The sequence below is a fragment of the Trachinotus anak genome, unplaced genomic scaffold, assembly GCF_046630095.1.
Source record: "Trachinotus anak isolate AG129_WGS33_773 ecotype Australia unplaced genomic scaffold, CSIRO_AGI_Tana_v1 ptg000018l, whole genome shotgun sequence".
In the NCBI taxonomy this organism is placed as follows: Eukaryota; Metazoa; Chordata; class Actinopteri; order Carangiformes; family Carangidae; genus Trachinotus; species Trachinotus anak.
In genome coordinates, this window is record NW_027273869.1 from 4,678,129 (window position 1) to 4,702,270 (window position 24,142).

A 24,142-nucleotide genomic window follows, 5' to 3' on the forward strand; every position below is an offset into this window, starting at 1 on the left:
GGAGTTTTAAGGCCAATAGGGTCCTGTCATCTATGTCTTTCGCTGTGTCTCAGTTTGGGTCTGCGGGACGGGGTCAACGAAGGCGTGGCCTATAGACGCTGCTTAAACTGAGCCGTAATGAGACGGTCTGGTCTACACAGGAGTTCCTATTTATCCTCATTTTTGCAGCGCGTCATGTTATCTTTTTGAAACATGATTCATCATTGGCACGCAATGAATCTTGAGATAGGTTCACCTGTTGGACTCTCTGTCACCCGGGAAATGAAGGACACATTTCTCTGCCACAGTTGAAGGAGCCTTTGAAATGGGACAGACTTGTAGTGTCACTTTGACGCGATCAGTCTTCAGATTTGAATGGTACGTAGCTTTGGTATCAGTAAAAATTCCTGATAAGGTCAGAACGTTGGGTCATAGAACAGAGTATAGCATTTTATGTTGTCCATCAGTGTGTGCATCTAGTGGAGTAAAAAAACATCTACAAAACACTTCCTTCAATGAGGTCAAATGTGGGGGCTTCAAGATCAATGGGCAATCATTTTGAAAATCGATGAATCTTTTAGTTTTTTTAAACAAAAATGTCACTAGTTCCAGATACTTTCAGTTTCTTTTAGCTCTCTATGGTAAAGTCAGTGTATACTATAGTAAATGAAATATTTTCAGTTTCGAAACATTTCGACTCTTCCGCACCATTTGCATTTTCTGACTAAACAATTAGTTGATTAATCAAGAAAATAATGGACAGGTTCTTTGAATTTGAAAATGGTGATTAGCGTTCAAACTCTGGAAACTCTTTAAATTTTGAACCTTATTGTTCAAAGGATTTCTGACAACGTGGACTCAACTCTGGAACTTGCACTAAGGAGGAAATCAGTGGGTGACTAGCAGATATACTAACCTGTGTAGTTGCTGGTGATGCTCTGAGTCTGCGTCTCTGTCAGAGCCCCTGTTGTTACTTCTGTCTGTGCTTCTGTCGGAGTCCCGGCTTCAGTCTGCAGGTCTGGCTGGAGCTGGACTGTTGTGCCGGTCCAGTCCTCCGGCAGCGACGTGGTAGTGGTGCTCTGCAAGTCCTCAGCGCTCAGTGTGGAGCCGTTAGCCAGGACCAGTGCACAGAACAGGGGCCACAGCAGCGTCCAGACGTGGGTGCTGGCGCTTTGGCTGGTGGGACCCACTTTGGGAGACATGGTGTCAGATAATGAAGATGAGGCTTTGTGAGATGAAGAAAAAAGGAACTCACAGCCTCATGGTCGGGTGTTTTGGCCCAGGATGAAAATGAAAGATCCTTTATGGGGAAAGTTTGCTGCCTCTCTTTTGTGTGTGTCCCCTGCTTTTTCTCTCCTCTTCACTTTCTTCCTCCTTAGTCTTCTTCTTTTTCCTTCTCACCGCTCTTCACCTCTCTTCTTCTTCTTTCCTCACTCCCTTGGTGGGGAGAGGAAGACCCCCTCGGTGCTGCCGCTCATGATGCTGCCATGCTGCATGGAGGTATGAGAGAGAAAGAGGTGAAGTGAGGGAGTGTGTATGTGTATGCTCATGGATGTATGTGTGTGTGTATGGTAGATCCAGCTGTAATCTGCTTCCTCTCAGCTCACTTGCTGTTGTTTTCTCCCCAGCCTCCTCCTCTCTGTCCCTCAGCTCGCTCACTCGCTCGTGCTCTCACTGCTCACTCGGTCCGCTGCTCCCTCCCTCTCTCGCTCTCTCTCTGATCTCCAGCTGGGCTGCCTGAGCTCTTGCATAACAGTAACTCACTCGCTGAGCTGTGCTGAGCTGTAACTCATGCAGCCTTAAGTCCTGATATTCCTGGTTGCCGCCCTTTCCCTCTCTGCCGCTCTCACCTTGTTTCTCTCTCACTGATGTTTCAGAGTATTGAGTATCTAGGCAGTTGAAGGTGTCTCTTAGAAGTTTCCGGGAAAACCATTCACACTGATCAATATTTACTATTGGATCACTGCCACGTGGGAGGTCACACAGTGGAGCTTCGAATTTCGCCACCAGGCTGAGAGAGGTTTGAACGATTGCAGTCGCCCAAACTGAAAACTCAGCAGAACGCCACAGTAACAGGAGAAAATCAGAGCCGACAGAGTAGCGCTCCTGTTTTTAATCAATCCAGCTGTCTGCACAGGCCCCCTAATGGCATCCATTTCACTCTGCTGGGCTCCGAGTGCTGCCAAAACGCAGGTGATCTATACTCAACACTGTGACTGGATGCATTCTGTGTAGTGGATTCGGCCGGACACATAAGTGAACCAAGTGCCTGCTTAGGGCCCCTGTGGCCACCAGAGGGCACCAAAGAGCGCTTGAGTCGCTGCTGACAAAGTGTCAATGTTTTGTGTCACACCAGCTAACAACTTAGCACTGCTGCAAAATACTGCTACACAGGGAGAACTTTTATTTAAAAAAGTTTCATGACTTCTTTTTAAGTTGATGGAACTGGGGCAATTTAGAGAGAGACCAGTTCAGCCAAACTTCATGTTCTGGAGTGCGGAAACTTGAAAACACAGCTGGACTCTTAGCCAGCCGGTCAGCTGAGGTCTGTCTGTGAGTCTGCGGTGCTAACCACTGGCCAGATTGAAAAATTAAACTTCTGGCCCAACATTTGCCTGGGTCCTCGGTCCAAGTCTGGCCCATGTACTTTCTCTTCTGGGCAGACTGACTGGACCAGAAGAAACACAAGCATATGTCCCTGGTATGGCCCGAATTGGGCCTCAATTTGCTGTGAACTGGAACGAGCTAGAGACATGAAACTTGGTACCATAACTGTAAACGCTGTGCTCATGCTTCCCATGAAATATGATTACAATAGACCTGATGGCGATGCTTTAATTAACAGTCAAAAAAATTAAAAAATTTGAAAGGATTCCCTTAAACTTCTTAAACAGTAGGTGTGACTTCTACCAAACTGTCTGTGGATCAATATTGGACCAAACTTATCGAACGTTATTAAGAGCTTGTTGATGTCTTATGTGGTTTTCAAGATATTGACCAATGAACTTAAAAAGGGCAGAGCTCAGCACATAAAAAGCCAACAACCAATCATCATTCACATGACCGACTAATCAGAGTCATGATTGGGTGTCTTCTGAAAATAATGGAACTTGGTAGCAGCAACTGTTGATTGCAGTGGTTGGCTGTCTTATGTCTTAACATCTCCACGGGCCTAGAGAAGGGCATTATGGGTAATGGTAGGTCATAGAGGCTCACAGAGCAGCTGCATCATGTGGACCTGTGCTTTAAGAAAGTCAGTTGAGTCGGGAGGTGGGTTCAAAACAGACACAAAAACACACGTGAACACAAAGAAACCACCGCACAAACCCATCTGAGCGATCCCTGTGCAGCTCGCCTACATGCAGCCTGGGGAAGTGGAAATCCAGCTTTGGCCTCGACTCTCACAGGGCTGCAAGTCTCAGGCACAGTTTAACATGGTAAGACGAGGATAAGAAAAGATATAGGATAAAGCCAATTTAGGTCAACTCTCCGTGACAGATAACCTCAGTACCCTGCAGCTGTTACACACTTATACAAAGCTTCTGTATTATTCAAGAGGTCGTCTAAAGTCAGGATGAAACAGTTTGGCTTCATTCTGGCCAAAGATCCTTCATTTGTTAGTGTCTGACATTATTCACGCTGATGGTTTACCTTGTGCTTGAGTGAGCCATTTTTCCAGTGTTGTAATGTAACAGAAATAATGATTGTTTATAGAGAATAATCATGTTAGGCTTGTTTTCACATTACATGCGAAATAAATACATTATAACCCCTAACAGAGTCAGTTGAGAGCATCTATCCTCACACACTTTGTGCAGCCTCGTGAAGCTACCTGAACCACAAACTTTGCTGTGGTCACTGATGTCTGGGAAATGAGCCAAGCGTCCAGCTACAGGGCTTAGCTGATTTTCAGTAAATATTTTCCACCCTTGTACCAGAGCAGTACAAACTGAACTCACAAGATAGGCATCTGCTCTGCCGACATTACAGGCTGAGAACAAACCACACCACAATGCATGAACTCCAGTTTCCCTTACTTCGTGCACTTTGTAGTGCAGTGCTCTCAGGCCATGTGAATGTTGGCTTTCACTGCGTCACCAGTATTGTACAGTTTTTCTATAGTAACCGACAGCGAACTGAAGATGTAGGTGCAAGGCCTGTGGTGCAAGGGCAGAGCTACGACTCCAGATCAGGAGGTCGCATCCTCGTCAAGGTCAACTGTCTTCGAATAGGAGAGGTGTTTCAGTGGGACTGGGATTACTGACACATGTAGTGTAAAGTTTCAACATGACTGTTTCTGAATCTCCTGTGTTTTTTTACACTCATCCATGTGATGGACAACGTGACTTGAGCGCCTGCCTACCTCCCCCTGCGTCTCTGAGTGTGTGCGCCATCCCATTTGTGTTGCAGCTGTACGTAAATGTGTGATTTCACGCGTCCTCATGTGGGACTGTACGTGTCACAGGTGGATGCTCAGGTGTAATATGATGACCCCCGGCAGCTCTTGTTGATAGCTCTGTAGTCAGAAAGTCCACGCAAAGTCGTGAATAATTGATGCATCTGGGACCAAAAATAGGAGAGAGAAATGGAAAGAGCAAAGAGGAAGAGATGGAGAGCGATTAAAGAGCGAGAGAGGAGCAGACAGAGTGAACAATGAGAGGAGCGCCACAGGAAAACAATCAGAGAGAAGGAGAGGCGGCGAGAGATTGGAAAAGAAAGACAGGATGAAGTGAGATCCAACACTTTTAGCCGGAGAAAACTGCCATTTATCAAATGTTCGGCCGCTAAATGGGTCCGTGGTGGGCTCTGCCGCCGCAAACTGCATTATTTACAGCCACAGCTTTGCCAAAGTGGACACAGGAAAGGCTTCAAAGGACTGATCCAAGATTTTATTTTAAGCCATCAAATTATAGCAGCACTAGGCAAGGTTTTTATGGTAAAAATACACCCGTCCTATCAGTGTAAATCAGAAAATGGGTCTGGAACAGAATTGATGCGAGGGAATGGTCTTAATGCACAGGAAGTGTGAAAATACAGCACAGTGATGAGTTGGCACTTTTTACAGAGAAGGGATTTACAGATTTACATCTCACGTATATGTCCCATCTGAATTGTTATTTTTCAAGCAGTCTGATTTGCCAGTGACACATTTTAAATATCATCTATGCGGTAAAAATAAAGATAGAACCAGCAGCCTCTTCACATAGAATATCACAGCATAGAAAAGCATAGCATAGCACAGCATACCATAGAAAAGCATGGTGAAAAGGCTGGTAACAAAGGGAAACAGCTAACCTGGCTGTGTCCAACACATATCGTTTGTTTAACCAGTACAAAAACTCAGGTGTAAAAACTACATGTTCCAGTGTGACAGGAAATTTTTGTTTCTTGGGGGGCTTGGTAACTTCTGCTGGTTGCCTAGCAATTTCATGCTTGCATTTTTTTACATTTTGTTCGCCAGGCTAACTGCTTCCCCCTCTTTCCAGTTTATTCACTAAGCTAAGCTAAGCTGAGCTAACCAGCTGCTGGCTCCAGCTTCATATTTCCTGTACTGTGCTCGTGATCTTCTCATCTAACTCTGAGCAAGAAAGCAAACAGAAGCATTTCCAAAAAGGTCATACTGCTCCTTTAATTGTGAAAACTGCCACTGTTCGTTCAGTTCCTAATCTGCTTTAAGTGATATTTCATGTTTTTTTTTTTTTCATTTTTAAAGATTATTTTCATGTTTACACTAATTTGATATTCACTACTTTGGCAGCACACATGTATTTATTATGTAGAAGCCTTTATATTAAATATGTCGTTCTTTACTGTTGTTTTGATGGTGATGCACAGCTCTATTATGGGATTTTACACGGAAGTAAACAAACTTTATATAAAGAGCATGTGGTGAGATGATGAGTATATCCCTGAATAAAAGGAGAATCGATCTGATTTAGCAAAATTATTATCATTACGTAACTACATCACTCTTGGTCTCTAGTGATGTCCAGGACTTGCGTTAGCTGTCTTCACTGTGCCTGTTCTTTAGTATGTTTTGTTGTAATTATCTGTTGTATCATCATAAATGCTTATTTTTTCCCCTTATATTTTACATATTTTCATTTTCAATTACCAGTGGTTTGTGTACACAGTAGAATCAATAATATATCATGTTTTTGGTGTGCTACCAGCAGCATTATTTAACATCAAGAAATCATCACCACATTAATTATAAAACATACTCTAGGTATAACCAGTGTAAACAAATGAGATTGTTGCTGAGCGGACTGTCAGCCTCTATGATCTGAACCACCAGCCTGGATGTGGAGGGAAATGGCACAAACCAGGAAGAAGGCACAGAGAGAGAACCAAGGTTCAGATGCTTGAAGTGGAAGTCAGACATGGGAGGCAGGTGTTCATGACATGTTCACACATCGAAGTGTTTCCTGGCAGAGCTGTGTGTGTTAGTATGTTCACTAGTTTGAGTGGATAGCACTTGTGAGAAGGATTATGAGGATTAAAGAAGCAGCCGGGCAGATATGGATAAGACGGATGAAATTCACATTTGTGTCCGTCGCTCTCAATCTTTGTTCAACTGGAATCCGAAACTGAGCCTCGCTATACAAGTCAATGAGACGATGACAGAGAGGAAGAAGTCTGATCTGATGGTGTAACAACTGAGACACTGTGGTAAAAAAGCAAAAATAACAGTTGTCTATTTACATATATTAACAGATACAGAGCAACAGCAACATTCATTTGGAGCCGTGAATCTGGGCACGTTCATATTCCCTTTCTTTTTAGCTCTGTGTTGGTCTTCACCAACTCCCAAGGGAAATATCTGGTGCTTTAGGTACTAAATGCTGCACTTCGTTCACCAGTTTGTCACTGACTTCATCTGTGTGGTGTTCGGTGCTGGGCAGGGAACAGACGGTGGGTTTATCACTGCTAATGAGAGCAGTGAGAGTGAATCAAAACAGTGACGGTGTTGGCCGGAAAACCAAAACAATGAGCTGAGAGACACTTAAGTGCTGAGTCCTGTGGTAATGTGCTGCGGCTTTATTTTACAGGTCTGTAATTTCCAAATTATTTCCAAATAATCTCAAGTTTCCTTGAATGAAACATAATTTGTTACTAATTACAGGTAAAATAATAAACACATTTTTAACAAATTTACAAAGTGCTTAACAGAAAGAAAAAGGGGGAATTAAAAAGCAGCAATTAAAAGAAGAAAACAAACATAAAACATCCACCGATCTAAGTGAACGACCCGGCGTATATAGGGTTAATCTCCTCGATGTAATTTGGAACAAAGAGAGTGATCACTTGGTACACTTCCAGTTATATCTAAATGCTAAGATAGTACAACCTTGAGACTTTTCAGAGGATTCAGAGGATAGCTGGGTAACTAAACATGCAAAATGGGAAATGTGTCTACAAACAAACAGTTCAGCATAAATCAGGAATAAAGTTTCTTATAATAATAAATGAACACGTAACAAATTCACAGGAGTTTAAATAGAGCAATTTCTTTCATGGAAATTCATCTAGAGGTCAATAATAAACTCAACACAACAAATTCAGGACCGAACCATGTGGTTCTTTCCAGGAAAAAAATAATTATTATGAAATAAGAGACCTATAAAATAAATTGTCAATAATTCCCTGCTGGGAAGGAGGAGATGTTAAACTACACTGAGATGGTTTTTGGTTCTTAAAAACTATAAACTATATCTTCTTATGGATGAAAACACTGTAAAAGTGTAAAATATTGGACCTTTAAGGAAGTGGCCTTAAAAATAGGCCAAATCCCCCCAAACTCCACAGTGGCTTTAACACACACATGTGTTTACGGCTGCACCTGCACAGCTGCTTTTGATAGCAGCTACAATTTCAACGCCACCTTTCACGGTTTGAAGACTGTGCAAAGGAAATAAACAGAGGCTCTAAAAGCCTGGAGAGTAATTAACAGGTAATTTAACAGCGATCCAGAAACAGTTCAAATGATTTCAAGTTCTGACGCCTGGAAAAACGTGTGACACCGCTTCATAACAGGGACAGGCAGCTCATCAGCCAGACAGAGGAAACACAGGCTCATTTTGCTCTGATGAATAATAAAGCTACATGCGCGTGTGCAGTGTATTTAGTGTGAGGAATATTAAATGTTAGAAGTCTGTGTGTCACCGTACACACACACACACACACAGTGACAGAAGCAGTGGCAATCTGCAGCTCTGTCACTATCAGCCTAATCCCTAATGCGACATCTTAGAGCACATTAAATACTGTTATATAATTCAGAAACACAGCACACTGACGGCACACTTTAACACAGTCTCCACTCAGTCTTCTCACAGTTTGTGTTTCATTTTTGTCTGTCTCTCTCCCTTTGCACACATACGCACACACATCCACATACTCTTGTACTTGCACCCATGCATATTTACATGTCACGTACTGTGGAAGAGTGTCTGTATATATATATATATATATATATATATATATATATTCACCATGCATATGAGTTTGTATATTTATACTTATTAGTGTTTGTGTTCCAGCAACATTCAAAGCCGACGACCAGAGCTAAGCATGGAAGCACAGGGTCACGCAGGACAGAGGGACTTTCCTCTAACGAGAGGTTAGCGAAGGACAAGACAGCCCCTCTCTCCGGGCTTCAAGTAATCTGTGGCAGCAGCTCAGATGATGGAGATCTGGAGAAATTCTTGTGAGAAATCAGAGGATAATGAGGCCAGGCTGAGCCAGAGGCAGCTCTGATTGGCCCTGAGTCTGAAACAGGATTCTGTGCAGCGCTTGGTAAGCTCCTATTCTGTTTACTCCACTGACACTGCTCTTGAAAACCCAGCATATGCTCATGAAGCTGTGGTTAATTCTGTTGTATTTGTGGAGAGTTGTCCATGCAAATACAACAAACATCCAATTGTGTTTGATGGACCAATGTGTCCACAGTGGGTAATGCTGTGCTTTTGCTCAAAAGACATGGATGTACGATCATAGTTATGGTTTAACAAGTTTAAAAATGGTGGAAATCCTGGATTGAGATTGTCGTCACAATCCAAGGAAATGTTTGACCTTCGTTGTTTTACTCATAAAAACCTGACCTCATCTGAGCCTCTCCGACAAAGGAAGTTGTACAAATAGTGATCAAAATATTTGCATATAGCTGCTCTCCCAAATCTCCACAAACACACTCATATTTTTGCTGATCAAGTCTTCATAAAGGCGTGCTTGAGAGTAGAACAGAGTTTACTACTTATGCTTACACATTTACGTTTCGTATGTGCAAACTCTTGTATACTCAGGTCTGTGCTTGCAGGCATTTTTTCATGTTTTAAGATGTTTTTTGTCTGTTAAGTCTGTTTTGTGTGGATGTGGACGGGATCTCTCACAGTCAAGAACCCATCCCGAATTCATTTTCCTCAAATCTACTGAGTGTTTTAATGTCTTTTAGCTGATTGTTTTGGGGTTTTTGTCACAGGTCCATCCACCTGTTTCCATCTGCCGCAACACACAGCTGTTCTGGCTCTGAAAACCTAATGGTAACCTGCTGTATGCCACCTGTCCAGGCAACGAACAGCAGACAGACAAGGTTGGTGACGAGGTGGTGAACATAATGGAGCATTAAGAGTCAGAAAAAATGCAGACCAAAAACAGAGCTAAAAATAGAGTTAATATTGGAGTTACATCAGGTGGACAAACATGCCTCCAAATGAATGCTAATGTTGCTCTGTGTGTGCTGGATGTGTAAATAAGCAACAGCCTGCAAACATGTTTCAAGTAAATATCTGCTAAAATGTCAGGGTTGTATTCAGGTTTGCTTCTCACGGCCCCTAAGTGGCCAAAAATTGGTGATCGTAGGTTTAAGTTAACAAGTGTTGAGTGTTGTGGGTTGTTGTCTGCATGCTACGTTTGACAGGTTTATCACGTGGTGAAATGAGTGTATGCAGGGTGCATGAAAGAAAAGGGCGGGATTTTCAACAATTGACCAATCATTGTCCTTGGAGCTGCAACATCCAGTTGGTTAAATTAGTGACAGTAAGATGAGGAGCCAGCTGTTACCAGCTGTTGCTAGATCCTGGGTGGAAACCTCACTAAAGGCTTCAGTTCTAATCAAGTATTAATGAACACTTAAACGCTTAAATTACACATTATTAGTTTTCTTTAGTTTTCTGGTACAAACAAAATGACAGAGTGATGTCATGTTCTTTGCTGAGCTTGTGCCTCTTTCTTCCCGAGACCTGTCTGCTCCCAAACCAAGTCCACCCATTACTTTCAGTACATCTGTGCTGCATTTAACTCGGCTTTCACAGCCACAACATCATCACCAACAGTAAACAGCTCTCAGAGTCTCACACGGCGGGGCGCTGCAGACTGAAGGAGCTTCACTGATTGGATTTATGTTTCTCCTTCTTTAATGAAAGTATTCTACATTTGTTCAAGTGTTTTTTTTTAACATTGTCAGTGTTTTCTTGGGGCTTCTGACTCTGATTCCTGCTGCCTGCAACAAACCACATCTGACCCCAGAGAAGGAAAGCAGGAAAGTCAAACAAGACGAAGGGGATTTGAAGGGCTGGTAGGTCAGATCAGGAGTGAAAGGCAGCTGGTTCAAATCCCTGGACCAGCAGGGGAATAATCCTCCATGAGCAACCATTGCTTTGGTGTCCTTGAAGTGTTCTTGAGCAGTTAAAGTATTTTGTTGCAAACACTCTGTGTGTTTATTTTAAAAAAATAATGCATTTATAGGTAATTATGAGTTTGTTTGCAGACAACTTTTGCAGACTTTAAACGAAGAGAGTCCCGCCTGCACTGTCTGATTGACCTGGAGATGATGAGAGTAGCCTCAAAACGCCTCTCCCCCTGCACTGAGCCAAGTATGAGAGATGAGATAAGATGAAGTTATGGATCTCTGAGGGGAAACTGGGCCATGACAGTAGCTGAAGGGACGAGCGAAACATGAAGAAAACCAGGGAAGAAAAGAAAATGAAACCAGAGGAAACAAAACTTGCACCAATTTGAACCAATTAAACCAACAGTAATCAGCAGGTAAAGGTTCCTGCTCAACTCTCAGGACAGGAACGCTGAACTGGTTGTAAATCTGTTCTCTGAGGGTTTAAGTGAATATCCGAGCTTTGGGTGACTCCCTGCAGCTTCGGCGTTAATTTGGGAGGCGAGCAGCAGCAGCAGATTAGAAATAAGCAGTCAGTCAGATAAACATGTGAACATGCAGTGACACTCGGCGAGACTTTGGGACCCCTGTAGCTCATCTGATTTTCCATTTGATCTACGCTGCAGGACCTGGCGGCGGAAAGAGTCAATAACTAGTGAGAAAGCGATTAGTCGGTATTGTTCCAAGAAAGGTCGATGAGAGGACAGCAGCATGACTTCTGTAGGTATAAACTGTGCCAAGGTGAATGTGAACCATTTTATATGTTAAAACAAGGGAACGGATGGATAAAATGGAAATGAAATTGGTGCTGAATATCTGAAATTATAAATAAAATTGAAATAAATAATTTAAAAAATACTAGAAAATAAATATAAAATAAAAAATTGCTGTTTCTGTGAAGGCTGAGGGGAAAGAGGTTGAGAGTGCCGTGGAGCTGGACGACATCAGAGCGAGATGGATTTAGATTTGATTCCCAATCTGAAGTGTGTCTCTGTTCGCGGTTGTGCATGAGTCTTATGTGTTTTGGATGTGTAATCTGAGGTTAGAGTTCGCTGCAATCTGGCACAACATTTCTATTTACATTTCAGATGACTAAGCTCTAATCCAGAGAGAAACGGCTTCCCCTCGTCCGTCAGCAGCAACAAAGACGACTGACAGAGTGCTAAAGAACATGACATTATACAGTTTACAAATTATTAAAAACATGTCTGACCTTCCCTAGATGATCACCTGAAATAAAATAAATAGAATTATATATATATATATATATATATATATATATATATATATATATATTAAAGAACCACCCTGCTTATATTTAATTTTTCTAAAATAAACAGTTACTAACACAATGAAATAAGTGACTTTGCAATCATTATCTTTCTGTTCTCTAAAATAATTTACTGTGAAGCGCTACACTGCACACGGCTGGTACTCATGACCTAGGGAGGGATACAGCACCGCCTTGTGGTTGTTAGATGCGACTGCAGTTTAAACTCTATTCCACCTGCATCTTGACTAATATAATATAATATAATACAATACAAAACACTCAGTCATTGCTATGACAATGTAGAAAAAACAGTGAGAATGTCGTTGGGTAACTTTAAAAATGATTTAGTCACTTTGACTTCATCTAAAGTTATAAATAACTCACTGACAGTATAAAATGCAGATACTTGGACGCTCCTCTCATAACCTGTGGTCAAGAAAACTCCACATATGACTGTAACTAATGAGCCGAGGAGCAGCAGTCGGCACCACAGTTGGCCGGACAGCTCCTCCTCACTCTAACCAGGGTTTATGAGTAACTCGATGTGAACTATAGCTTTATCCAACATGATTCACGTGTTTCAGTTTAACCCTGCATATTAACATTCTGGTAACATGTCTTGACACCTTATTTTTTATATCTGAGGATGATTGGATGAGGCTGTACAGAGGTGGGATTCACACCACCATGCAAAGATTTCTGTGATGGGATCCCACTGTCGCCTCCATAGCTACTCCATCGTTAGTTAAGTTTGTTATCTGTCTAAAATTCTTGTCTGATTTGTGTCTGAGGGGAATAAGTCTTGTTTTCTTAACTTTGTATATATAATATGGAAGGTAGGTCCTTGCAATGCAGTGAACTGACAGTTCCCCAGTCCTCACAATGTCAGTGTTATTTTGTGTTAGGATGAGAAGGTTCACCTGAAGGCGCTTATCCTGAAGAATAAACTCGTATCAACAAAGCGCAGTGTAATAGGGAAATTTGGACTATAGTATTTGTAAAGTGCTGGCTGCAGCCCTGCACACACACACTAACACACACTAACAAACAAACCCTCTCATGAGTACCTGGCAGCAACTGTAACCCTGCAGACGACAACACCGTCGATCCAACGAGACGCAATCCGGTCAAAACCAGAGGGAGGAGCAAGAGGGCAAATGTAGAGCCGCCAAATGATGGAATTACTAACTTCACCTGCTGGGACGCTCTGCAGGTACGGCCTGCTGCCACCTCCACCCCTGCCATGGAGAGTGAAGGCAAACACTGTCAGTGTGTGTGACAACAGATAGAGGAGAGTGTTACTCTCTCTTGCACACACACTCACACACTCACACACACACACAAGCTGGGGGAACTCTGATGTGTGAAGTGTGAAGCCATCAACAAAGTTTTACAAAGTTTAAGACTAAAAGAGGTTTAGAGAGAATTAGCCAACAGAGATTGGGTTACATAAGATCCAATGAAGAGGAGACACACACACACACACACACACACCCCGGCATGAATGTAACTTGTGGAGTTACACTTTGTTAGTTATATCCATGTATGTGTGTGTGTGTGTGTTTTGTGAGCGTGGTCATTCAAACAAGACTTAGCATTAAATAGTAAATTCCCTTTGTTCACTTTGTCATTATAATTGGAGTAAATCTCAGTTCTGGGTGGATAATCCCCATAAATGTCTCCTTGCTTTTACCAGGCAGTCAGGATTTTTTTTTTTTGTTTGCTGAATGAGAAGCTAAGAATTAATCCTCATTACACAATGGAGGAAAAGCTGTTTGGTTGTTTGGTGAGTGGAAATGCTGCTCACAGTATGTGTGAACGTGTGTCATGTGACCACCCTCCACAGGGTTTTGAATACACTTCCTGTAAGGTTCCTGCAGTCAGCCCGATGTGTTCAGGGTGTTTTGTAATTTCTGAATGAGGCACACAAATGTCAGTTTACTTTACTGCTGTGACAGGGAATAAAACCCAAACTACAACCTTTGACATAAATAAATGGCAGCATCAAAAATATGTCAAAAACAAGGAGCCAGACAAGGATGGATTAACAACTGGACAAACTGCCCTGGGGCCCCAAACCCTTAGGGGCTCCTGAGGCCTCTAGTTTCACCTTTTATTAAACTTAATGCGTGTGTTAGTTGATACTTTATATGCACCACTAATGCACATCATGAAGGGAACTGATAGGGACCTTAAAGCAGCACCTGTATTATTACCTAATCTTGAGGGCCCCTGATTAAAATCTATTTTATTTCTGTACATTATGTTTTTTATTTGTGCTTAAAGAGCAGGTGAAAATGTTTTTGCTGACCTCCAGTGGTTTAACTTGCTGCAGTGATGTACAGGTGTACTCCAGGGCGTGTCAGTACACTGTGACATCACTGCAGTGGGTGGGCAGGTAGCGCCATGTGGGCCCTCCACCAAAAATATTTTTGCATTTTTGAAAACAAGGCTCGCATTGATCCCAGTAAATATGACCCTGTCACATCTAATGCTGCTCCCACGTGAAGAGGGGCACGCACCCTGAGGCCTCTGAGCCGCCCTCTGTAACACAGAGGTACTTGAACAGCACATGGCGCTGAAATCAAGGCTGATAAACCTTCCGGAAAAATGACACAGACAAAACAATATAATCCTCTTTGTTCACAATTCAAACAGTTTCAGTGCCACAGCTTCAGCGAGAACAGCTTTGTTGGAGATCAAACTGAAATGTTGATGATTTTTTCTCTCTGCTCTCATTCCTAAATGAAGCAGGCCTAATTACCTGTGGATGAACTCATTGATCAGTTTTGAAGTACGTCATAGAATATAGATATAGAAGAGATATAGATATATTGATATATAATATACACTCATCTATATGTATGAGTCATTTTTGTCAAATGAGTATCACCATAACTTTCTGTGTTTCTATTAGGCTCCAGTTACTAATGTAATCTACTCTGTTGTTGTTGGCCTGTGGTTGAGAGGTTGACGTTAGGGCTCAGACTCGCACTGACCCCCTGAGTCCTCTAGGGGGCAGCGTGGGACTGCAGCCTCAGCTCAGCGGTTCATGTCCCGGGACCAGGCCCATGAAACTCTGGTGTAGATTCGTGACTAAAACCAATGTGTAACGCACAAAACCAGAAATACGCATTCGTGCGAGAGCCTCGTTTCCACTCCCACAGTTAGTCTCAAATGGGTGAAAACACTCAATCCATCAGTTTGCATTAAAAAAACAACAACAACATTGTCTGTGCCACAAGTTAACAGGCACAGAAAAGAACGACAAAAAAAGAAGCACAACTTCACCGGGTGCTGGATCTGATCAGCAAACTTCAGTTCAAGAAGTCAGACTGTGAAGTCCTGTTTTACTCTTCATCTGTCAGGAGACGTCTTCATCACTGGGATTGTTAAATATTAAAATGGTATGACACAGTTACAGGAAACACTGAAAACACAAACACCATTACCTCTGTTGATGAATTGTCAAATCGGTTTTGCTGCGTAAAGAACAAAAGTTATAATGATAATAATGAATTCAAGCTCCGTAAAATGGTCTGTTTTGTTTTCTGTTAAATTCCGCGTCTCATCTTTGTTTTGCGTTTTCGCTTCACTGTATCAGACTATCAGGCTTTAAAAAAAAAACAAACCATGTGTACTCATGGTGAAAAGAATGCGTGAGGTGCGCACAGTCTCACCGCAAAGTCTGTGTTCACACAGACCAGGTCATGTGCGGGAAATGGAGTGCGCATGTGTACGCGTCCATCTGGCCCCGGACTCCCTGAGTTTCACACTTCAAACGTGTTGGTGTGTGAAGGATTCCCGCTGTTTTGTGATTTAATGAATGAATTATTATGTAAACCGTGAATTCATTATATACACACCGACTAAAAGACTTATATGCTGTGCTGTCCTGATATATTAAAATATTCTTTTATATTCTGTTTATTCCTCTTTACATTCTATCTCCTGAATAATTACATTTTCCATTTTTATCTCAATTTTCTAATAATATTTTAAAGTCCCTACATTATCTCCTCATTATCCGTGAATATTCCTTTATCGACATCTTTTGATGCAAAGACCTCTAGACCCACGCACACGCACACCCCACGCCCTGTGCAAAACTTTAGGCAGCCCTGATTGGTGGAGACACAGCCAGTGAGGGAGGGGCAAAGCAGTGGTTAATTAGCATACCTATCCAGGCTCATAAATGTACCGGCGGCCTCACCTGCTGCTTCTGAGAGCGACCACCACACAGAGGAGCAGGGGGACCGCGGGTTTAGTGCGTGGCACAAGACGCAGACACGGCGGAAGTAAAGCTCAGATTAGACAAAGCAAGGCCCGGCCAGTTCACCCACCTCACACCGACACACGCAGGTCCCGTCGCCGCTCACCGTCTGTGCGTAAAAGCGCACAGCCAAAACGGAGCTTTGCGCTCTCCAAGGAGACGGCTTCCCTCCTCCTCCTCCTCTGCTTCCTCCTTCCTCCAGCTCTCCAAGGCCTGTGGTGGTTTCACACTTCCCCGTCTGTGTCTCTCACACCCGGTTCTGCTGAGTTGTGGCCGGTCCGATCCAGAGCCCCGGGTCACCCATGAGGCTGGAGGCCGCAGCCAGGATGGATCTGTTCAGGAAGCTGTGGAAGGCGAGGAAGCTGATCGTGGTGGTGTTCATCCCGCTGTCCCTGCTTCCCCTGCCGCTCATCCACCCCACCAGCGTGAGTAAAACATGAATAACATGTTTTTTTATTATAAGCACAGACACAGCAGAAAGTTAATGGAAAATACTAACAATAAAAAATCCAAACTATTTAAGTACTTGTCAATGAAATGGAAACATGATTATTCTACTGGAAATCAAGAACATATATGCAAGAGTATTATAGATGATTAATGTTGCAGTGTGTACAAGAAGCCATCGACAGAAATACCAGATAATACCAACAGCTATAGCACACATTGAAATACTACACATGCTGCTTATAATAATGACGCTTTTTATTTCAACACTTAAAAAAAGAGATTTTGATTCATTATTAAATATATGAGGAAACAACAACAGAGTTTAGGTTTGATAAATACCTAAAAAAACAGCCGTAAACAAAACCTCCAGCTGATGTGTTGAGGTCCCTCCTGGCTGCTGCTAATGGCTGTCGTGTCCTGATGGGATTTCAGTGTGTGTGTATCCGTCAGTGTGTGTGTCTGTGAGGGAGAGTGAACCAGTCAAAAGCCACTCTGTCTTCTGTTTTTGATGAATGCTTGTCCTGAGCTGTCCCGCTCATCAGCTGAGCCGTGTGTGTGGAGAGGAGATGTCGCGACATGTTGATGAGATGGAGATCAGGAGGAGAGAGAACAGCTTGACTCTCATTTAGACTCATGAGTTGCTTCTCTTTTTTTTTTTGTTTTTTTTTGTTCCCCCCCTGTGTGTTGTAGCTGATGTTTGTTTTTACTGAACGTCTCCAGACAAATGAATCTGCACAGGAAACAATAGGATTATCTCAATCTGCACAAATCCAATCTCTACAGGCTTCACCTTTTTACAAAAACATGTGTCACTGTGTGCAACCAAGACACAGAGACGCAGCTGAGGAGAAATACTCACATGCTGAGTGAAGTTTTGTTGCAGCGTGACATTGCGAGTGTCTGCCAAACTAAACCCTGCTAAACTACCACAGACTATGATGTTGCGGGTTGGAAAGCTTGAAGCACGAGCTGCTTTGTTGTGTCAAACTCTCAGATCCAGATCCTGTTTGTAGGATTGTGGATTATGTTTGGTGACGCTCACACCTGTGTGATTTGTCTGGTTTTCAGATTCTTAGACTTGTCAACATGATCTCGTGCCAGATTCACCACCATCTGCTCTTGTAGCTATATGTTTGATCTCCTGAGAAAAGCTTGACTGGGTTTTCTGGCACCAGTCAGTGACAGAGGTGTTGACGAGGAGCAAAAACAGAATGTTTTTCTGTAGTTAGGTGTCCAAATGATCCACATTAGCCCCAGTTTGTGCCTTTCATGGATTAACATCACATCATATTACTAAGAATCTGTTTCTTTGAAAAACAAGCAAACACCCAACGATCTCTGAAAAACCCAGAAGGTGATTACTCCTGTTCCCAGAGTCCTCAGTCTCTTTACAAAAGAAAAGATTCCATCTAAAACAAAGATTTTAATCAGTTTCCGAAGTTGCACCTGATGTTTGAGGGAAGTGACATCTCAATTTGTACATTGTGAACCAAATAAAAAAAATATATTATCAGTTATATTGGTATAAATTGATGTTTCTCTCTTTTATTCTATACTGTCATTCAAAATGCACAACAATTAGTGACCTTGGTTCATGTATAATAAATGATAATGCAGTCACGTGTTCATCAACACGCTGTGTTCATCAACATCGACACTTAGCTGTGTGGTTTTTCAACGCTTGCTAAATAGGGAAGCAGCTAAACAACATGTGATAATGGTGTCAGTGGTGAGAGGTGTGTGTTGGTGTGGATGTATATGAGCTCCTCTGTGTCACAGCTGTTTGTGTTTCTTAAAGCATCATTAATATTCAGAGCCAGTGTTGTGTGCGCTCACGTTGTGCATCAGCTCTGACGCCCAGGAGCCTTGCTGTTATGTCAGGGCTGGTGGGTGTTTGTTTGGCAGGATGAGGACAAGAAAGAACAAAAGAACAAAAACTTCACTACAAAGAAAAAAAAAGAAACAATCCAAGCAATTAAGTTACATAATGAACCTACCACCACGCTGGATTTTGGCCCCACGTGGCTTTCTTACCACACCAGGGACCTCAGACTGTGTGAGGAATGTGACAGGAGTTCATGGTGACAGTGTGTGTGTATGTGTGTGTGTGTGTGTGTGTGTGTGTGTTTGGAGTGGTACTGTGTCCAGCTGCTACAGGACAGGACATCTGCTGGACGCCGTCAGGCCAGGTCAGAGACGGAGAGGCAGAGCCAGCCGCAGATATGAATAATGTCACGCAGAGTCACGTTTGTGCCATTTTGCATCCCCAGGAAGACAGCCGTAGATGTGAAACATGTTCTCTATAGGATGAAGTCTCTGCTCTGCTCGCAGCGTGGCTCTGGGGTTGATAATCACAGTCTAGTTAGTCCACTTTGGTCAATTTAGAGTCGACAATTAACCTAATGTGCATGTCTTTGGACTGTGGGAGGAAGCCGGAGAACCCAGAGGGAACCCACGCAGACACGGGGAGAACAAGCAAACTCCACACAGAAAGACCCCCAAACCTTCTCGCTGTGAGGCAACAGTGCCAAGGGTGTTTAGTGCTAATGTTTCCAGATGTTCTGATGCCATTTTATCCTTCCTGCTACCAATGCTGATACTTGAACTTCTGTATCAGCTGATACCAAGTACTGATCCATCCATTAACCATTAGTTAAGAAAAAATGTAACAGCTGTATACAACTAAATCTGTTTGGATATGATAACTTCCACTGTTGTGTGGCTCAGGTTAAACCCTTTGTAAAACATGACCAGATACATGAAAGCCACAGAATCTTTCTCTTATTATCTAATTTGGCTGTCAGCCATAAATAAATGTAGGAATAAATAAGATTTCCTAGACTAGTTGCCCCGACTCTAGTGCTGTGCCTTGAAATTAAGGCACTTCCTCCCACCATTAAAAAAGCTGTACACAATGCTTTTTTAATGGTGGGAGGAAGCCTAAATGGTAAATTGACCACTCAAAGTACTTTACAATACTTGCCACATTCACGCATTACACCCACACATACACTTGTACACTGATGGGTCAGCCATCAAGGGCAATGTGGGGTTCTGTATGTTGCCCAAGGACACTTCTAGTCTTTGTATGTACAGTGATGAAGTGCAGTCTTCATACATGACCCATTACACATTACGCTGCCTTTAAGGTCCTGTTGGAAATACCATGAACTATTCTGACTCCCCCTGTTGTTATTGAGGAGTAGAGAGCATTGAAAGATAGGTGTTTACTGTGGATGTGTTTGTGTTTGCGTGATACATGCACGTGTTGTAGTGCTTTTAGTTGCCATTTTCTCCCTCCCTCTTATCCCTCTCTGCCTCTCTCCATCTTATTCTCTCTGTCACTACCTCTCTCTCTACGATGGATCGGTGGATCAGGTGAAGTTCAGGCTCCGTCTCAGAGACACGTTTACATTTATGTAGCTGCACTGGCTGCACAGGATTGGCTGCCAGAGTTACAAGGTTTGTTCTCCGTGCAAATTAGGAGTTACTGTGGGAATAAATACATTGCATTGATACAGATGCCTGCTGCAAAAATGTAGCATTTTTTTAAACATATTTTTTAATGTAGTAATACACAATAGTTTCACTGGTTTACGTAGAAAAATCTGTGGAGATAATCTAAAAAACAGACGAGATGAAGCAGAGTTTTGTTGTATCGGTGTATCATGTCCCGCTGTTGTTAATATTTCTCAAATATTCTAAGGCTCTGCAATGCACCAAAGCACTAAACTAAATTTGGCTTTGTGTGTACAACTGTCTCTGTCTGCAAATGTGTACAATAGATAGATTGTGTGTGTGTGTGTGTGTGTGTGTGTGTGTGTGAGTGTGTGTGTTATCTGTCTGTTTAGTCTTCTGCTGATTGGCTCAGTTTCTTCCAGAGCAGCTGTGAACTAATCTGTCTATCAGGAGTCTTTAAACCACTGTGTGTTTTTTTCTAAATACCAATCATCTCCATGTCCTGAGCTGAGCACAGATAACAGGGAGCTGATGAGACAATCAATGGGCTCAGCTGTTACACGTGGAGACAGAAACTGGCCTGTCAGCTGAAAAAAAAAACATGAGAGTTCGAGGAAAACTTCCCTCTCAGCTGAATCAGGTTTTAAGGTCATGGAGATACTGGATGCTTGTGTTGGTTAGTTAATACTGTCAAATATTTACCAGTCAGCCTCATGAGCAAGACACCGGTGCTAATGTGATTGTGCTAACACATTTTATAAATAGCACTCAAAAAGTAAAGTAATATTAGTAACTCAAAATCAGCTAAATAGTCAATTTAGGAAACAATCAAGATCACCATGGAAAATAATATCATGGCCATAGAGAATGACTGTCTCTCACTGGCTGACAAGTGTGGGATACAATCATACATGTGGATGCTTCATGCTCTCAGAGGAGGACTGTGTGTCCAGATTTGCTTTGCTGACATTTTCTTGTGATTTAGCACTGTAGCATTTCTTCTCCTGCTCCACGGACGTCTGAAACAAACAGGACATTTTCTACAACACAAAAAGCTCAAGTCATTAAGAAATCAAATGCTTTGCTACAAATTCATTTAGATGGCGGTCATCAGTGGTTGAGCTGCATCCCATAAAGATGTGATTCAGTCCTGGCCTGAGACCTCGTTTGCAGTAGGTATCATTGCACATGCTGCACACTATGGGGAAGCTAGTAGCTCCAGAGGGAAAGTGCAGGGGGCAGGAGAGAGTTACTTTTCATCGCCACACAGGTCAGGATGGATAATCCTCCTCATACAACGGACAGTAGTGTGCATCCATGATTTGGGGCAACTTGTTCTTTAAATTGCAATAATGTGTTGGAATAAAAACTGACTGCTGGTAACCAACAAAATGAATCGACTAGCAGAAAGAAACTAGCCTTTTGGCTATAAGTATTAATGTAGCATGCTAATGTCGTTAATGGAGATAATGCTTAAGGCTGTGTGCTTGTGTGAAAATAATGCACACCCTCCGACCAATCAGAATCCTCTGTGGCCCAGGTGCTCATGACGGCCCCCCAGTACTGAGTTCTGTAGTGTCTGCATTAAAATCACAGTTTACAACCAAGTGGTGTTTTTCCTCTTTAAAGCTACAAATAATAATTAAATAAATGAATAATAATAATAATAATAATAATAATAATATTACAGGCCAGTATGAGATGAAAAGTCACAGGAAAGATGTGATCGTACCAGAAACCTTCTTATGGCCCAACTCCCCTTAGCCTTGGCAGTTTTAATCTAGTGCAACCTAGTGAGATACACACACATACACACACACACACACACACACACACACACACCATTTCACCTCAGGCTCTCCAGCATCACATTCTTTTGCTGCCTCAGAAAATCAAGTGAACTTTCGCCTGGATTTAAAATTTTCATGCTCGTCACAGCAGCTGTTGTTTCTCTGTCCTCCACTATTTGTCTAGAAATGTCAGTTACTCTGAACATAACCTGCAGGTAGCGTGAAAACTAAATATTTAAATGAAGACAAAAACCCTGAAAGAAGATGATAAAAACTGGAAACGACTTTAATTATGTCGCCTCACTGTGTGACTTCGTTTCCAAATAATACATTTTTGAAATGATCACTGGTTACTCCACTTGTTGACCTGCTTCAGAAACAGAAACAGAACCAGGTCTGACCTCAAAGCAAACACAAACAGGCTCTCCTCCATCCGAGCACCGGCATGGATTGACTCCTGCTCCCCAGCATGTCTGAGTATAAAGTCTGGTTATCACAGAGGTCAGTGATACCTGCCTCTCTGCTTACCCAGCAGAAGCTCACAAGGATCTGATGGAAGCTGCCATCTTTGTGTGGCAACTGTCCCCTGATAAACAGAGACCGATAATCAATGATCAGTGACTGCTGAATCAGACCACCTCTGTCCCTGTGTGTTTGTTTATTCGTCCCTGTTTGTCTCTGTTTATCTGTCCATTTGTTCTCTCTTCCCCTATGCCACCTCTCTTTTCCTCTTTCCATTCAGATCAACAGTTAAACCTCAGCTGTGCTTTAATCCCGTTATCAGGCAGATACCTCGTGTTTCCTGAATGTGAAGTTGTGTTTGAGACTGACCTGCTGATTAAAACTGTTGTTAACCAAACAGGAGAACTCACAGGAAGACTGGCTGCAAATGAGCAAGAATATTAGGGTAAACTGGGGTTTATTTTGAATATCAATATAGTATTTACTCAAGAAGTATGCTTTAGTGAGCACATTTAAAGGGTAATTAAATTTATACAATTTTGTTATTATAAAACTAAATGTAGGATATTTAAATAAAGAAGCCCCCGGGGGCCATCTTGCTTCACGAGTCAGTTTTATGCACAAGATTAACTTTATTTTCAAATCATGTTACAAACAAAAGCAATTGAAAAATGAAAGCTAGTAAGCTAGTGCTACAGTGAGCTAATGTTGTTAGCTATAATGTTATTGTGTTAGGCGATGGTGTAGTGTATATATTTTCTCAGCAATCTAAAATTAGCAAAGCTAAACTGTTCAAAATCATTGACGCTCATGTTGGGTTTCTTACCCCAAATCACAGGGGCGGTGTTCCCTCAAATACCCTTTCACTTTCACATATTACAAATAAAGATTTTTTTTGTTCAAACAAATGGATCACCCTCCTGATGACTGTCATATTAACAGAAAAGTTTGTAAAAAAAATATTACATCAAATGACCTCAAAACCATTTTTTAAAATGTTCTCCCGCCAGTAAAATAATTTTGATGCTATTTGAAGATTAGCAAGGCCACTACCAAGCAAAATAAGAAGCTCAATTGAAAATTGGCTCATTGTAGTGGTCAGGAGGGGAAGCATCTTATCCCAGCACAGGTCGTGGCTTTAGGCTCCGTCCACACTAACGCGTTTTAGTTTTAAAATGCATCTCTTTACATTTAGGCCTTCCACACTACTGCAGAGTTTCTAAGCCACTAAAACAGAGACTTTAGTTTGAAAACTCCGGGGTTGCGTTTAAGTCTGGACAGACAGAAATGGAGACTGTTGGAAAAGATGATGCAGACACCCACGTTCGCTCTCTGATATGACCCATATCAGCCTCGACTACCAGTGGTGAAACCTTGTTGTCTTTGCTGTTTACGCATTTTAACACTACACCTGCCTGTATTTCTCCTCCTCACGTAGTATTTTTTGCAAAACTGCAGAGCAGACAATCTGCTTCCTTATTTACACCAGCTCGCACATGCCCAGTGTACGTGAATGGTCATGTGATATGTGTTTTCAGGTGTATTAGTATGGACGGAGATTATTTCTGATAAGTAGCTGAAATGCTTGTCTGCATCGAGATTGTTTCCCCTTTAAAACAGTGTTTTAAAGCAAAAATATATTAGTGTGGACCTAGCTTTAGAGTGAAACTCTATTGCCTCATTTATGTTTTTATTTGCAGACTTTGCTAATTAACCCTTATATCTTTATTGGAGGATCACTTCTAACTGTAATTCACATGTTCTCTGCTCAAAGAGACAAAGTAAAT

At 42.1% G+C, this 24,142-nt stretch overlaps 2 protein-coding genes across 5 annotated transcripts in view; one reads left to right on the top strand and one right to left on the bottom strand.

Moving 5' to 3' along the window:
• The window catches only part of LOC139634976 (sushi domain-containing protein 3), a 37,637-nt gene extending 21,230 nt beyond the window's left edge, over positions 1-16,407 (bottom strand). Inside the window, exons 1-3 of one of the 3 annotated variants that reach the window (XM_071501814.1) lie at positions 16,265-16,407; positions 4,343-4,539; positions 896-1,469 (exon numbers count right to left, since the gene is read on the bottom strand). In XM_071501814.1, the coding sequence (XP_071357915.1) occupies positions 896-1,181 (286 nt within the window). In that variant the 5' untranslated portion in view covers positions 1,182-1,469; positions 4,343-4,539; positions 16,265-16,407. Of the gene's footprint in view, positions 1-895; positions 1,470-1,586; positions 4,294-4,342; positions 4,540-16,264 lie in introns of those variants that run through there. The other 2 variants (XM_071501813.1, XM_071501815.1) reach the window with 2 other exon arrangements.
• Positions 16,408-16,488: 81 nt separating this feature from the next.
• slc13a4 (solute carrier family 13 member 4) overlaps positions 16,489-24,142 on the top strand; it is a 29,691-nt gene continuing 22,037 nt past the window's right edge. Inside the window, exon 1 of one of the 2 annotated variants that reach the window (XM_071501810.1) lies at positions 16,489-16,619. In XM_071501810.1, coding sequence (XP_071357911.1) covers positions 16,497-16,619 — 123 coding nt within the window. In that variant the 5' untranslated portion in view covers positions 16,489-16,496. Of the gene's footprint in view, positions 16,620-21,776; positions 22,811-24,142 lie in introns of those variants that run through there. The other variant, XM_071501811.1, reaches the window with a different exon arrangement.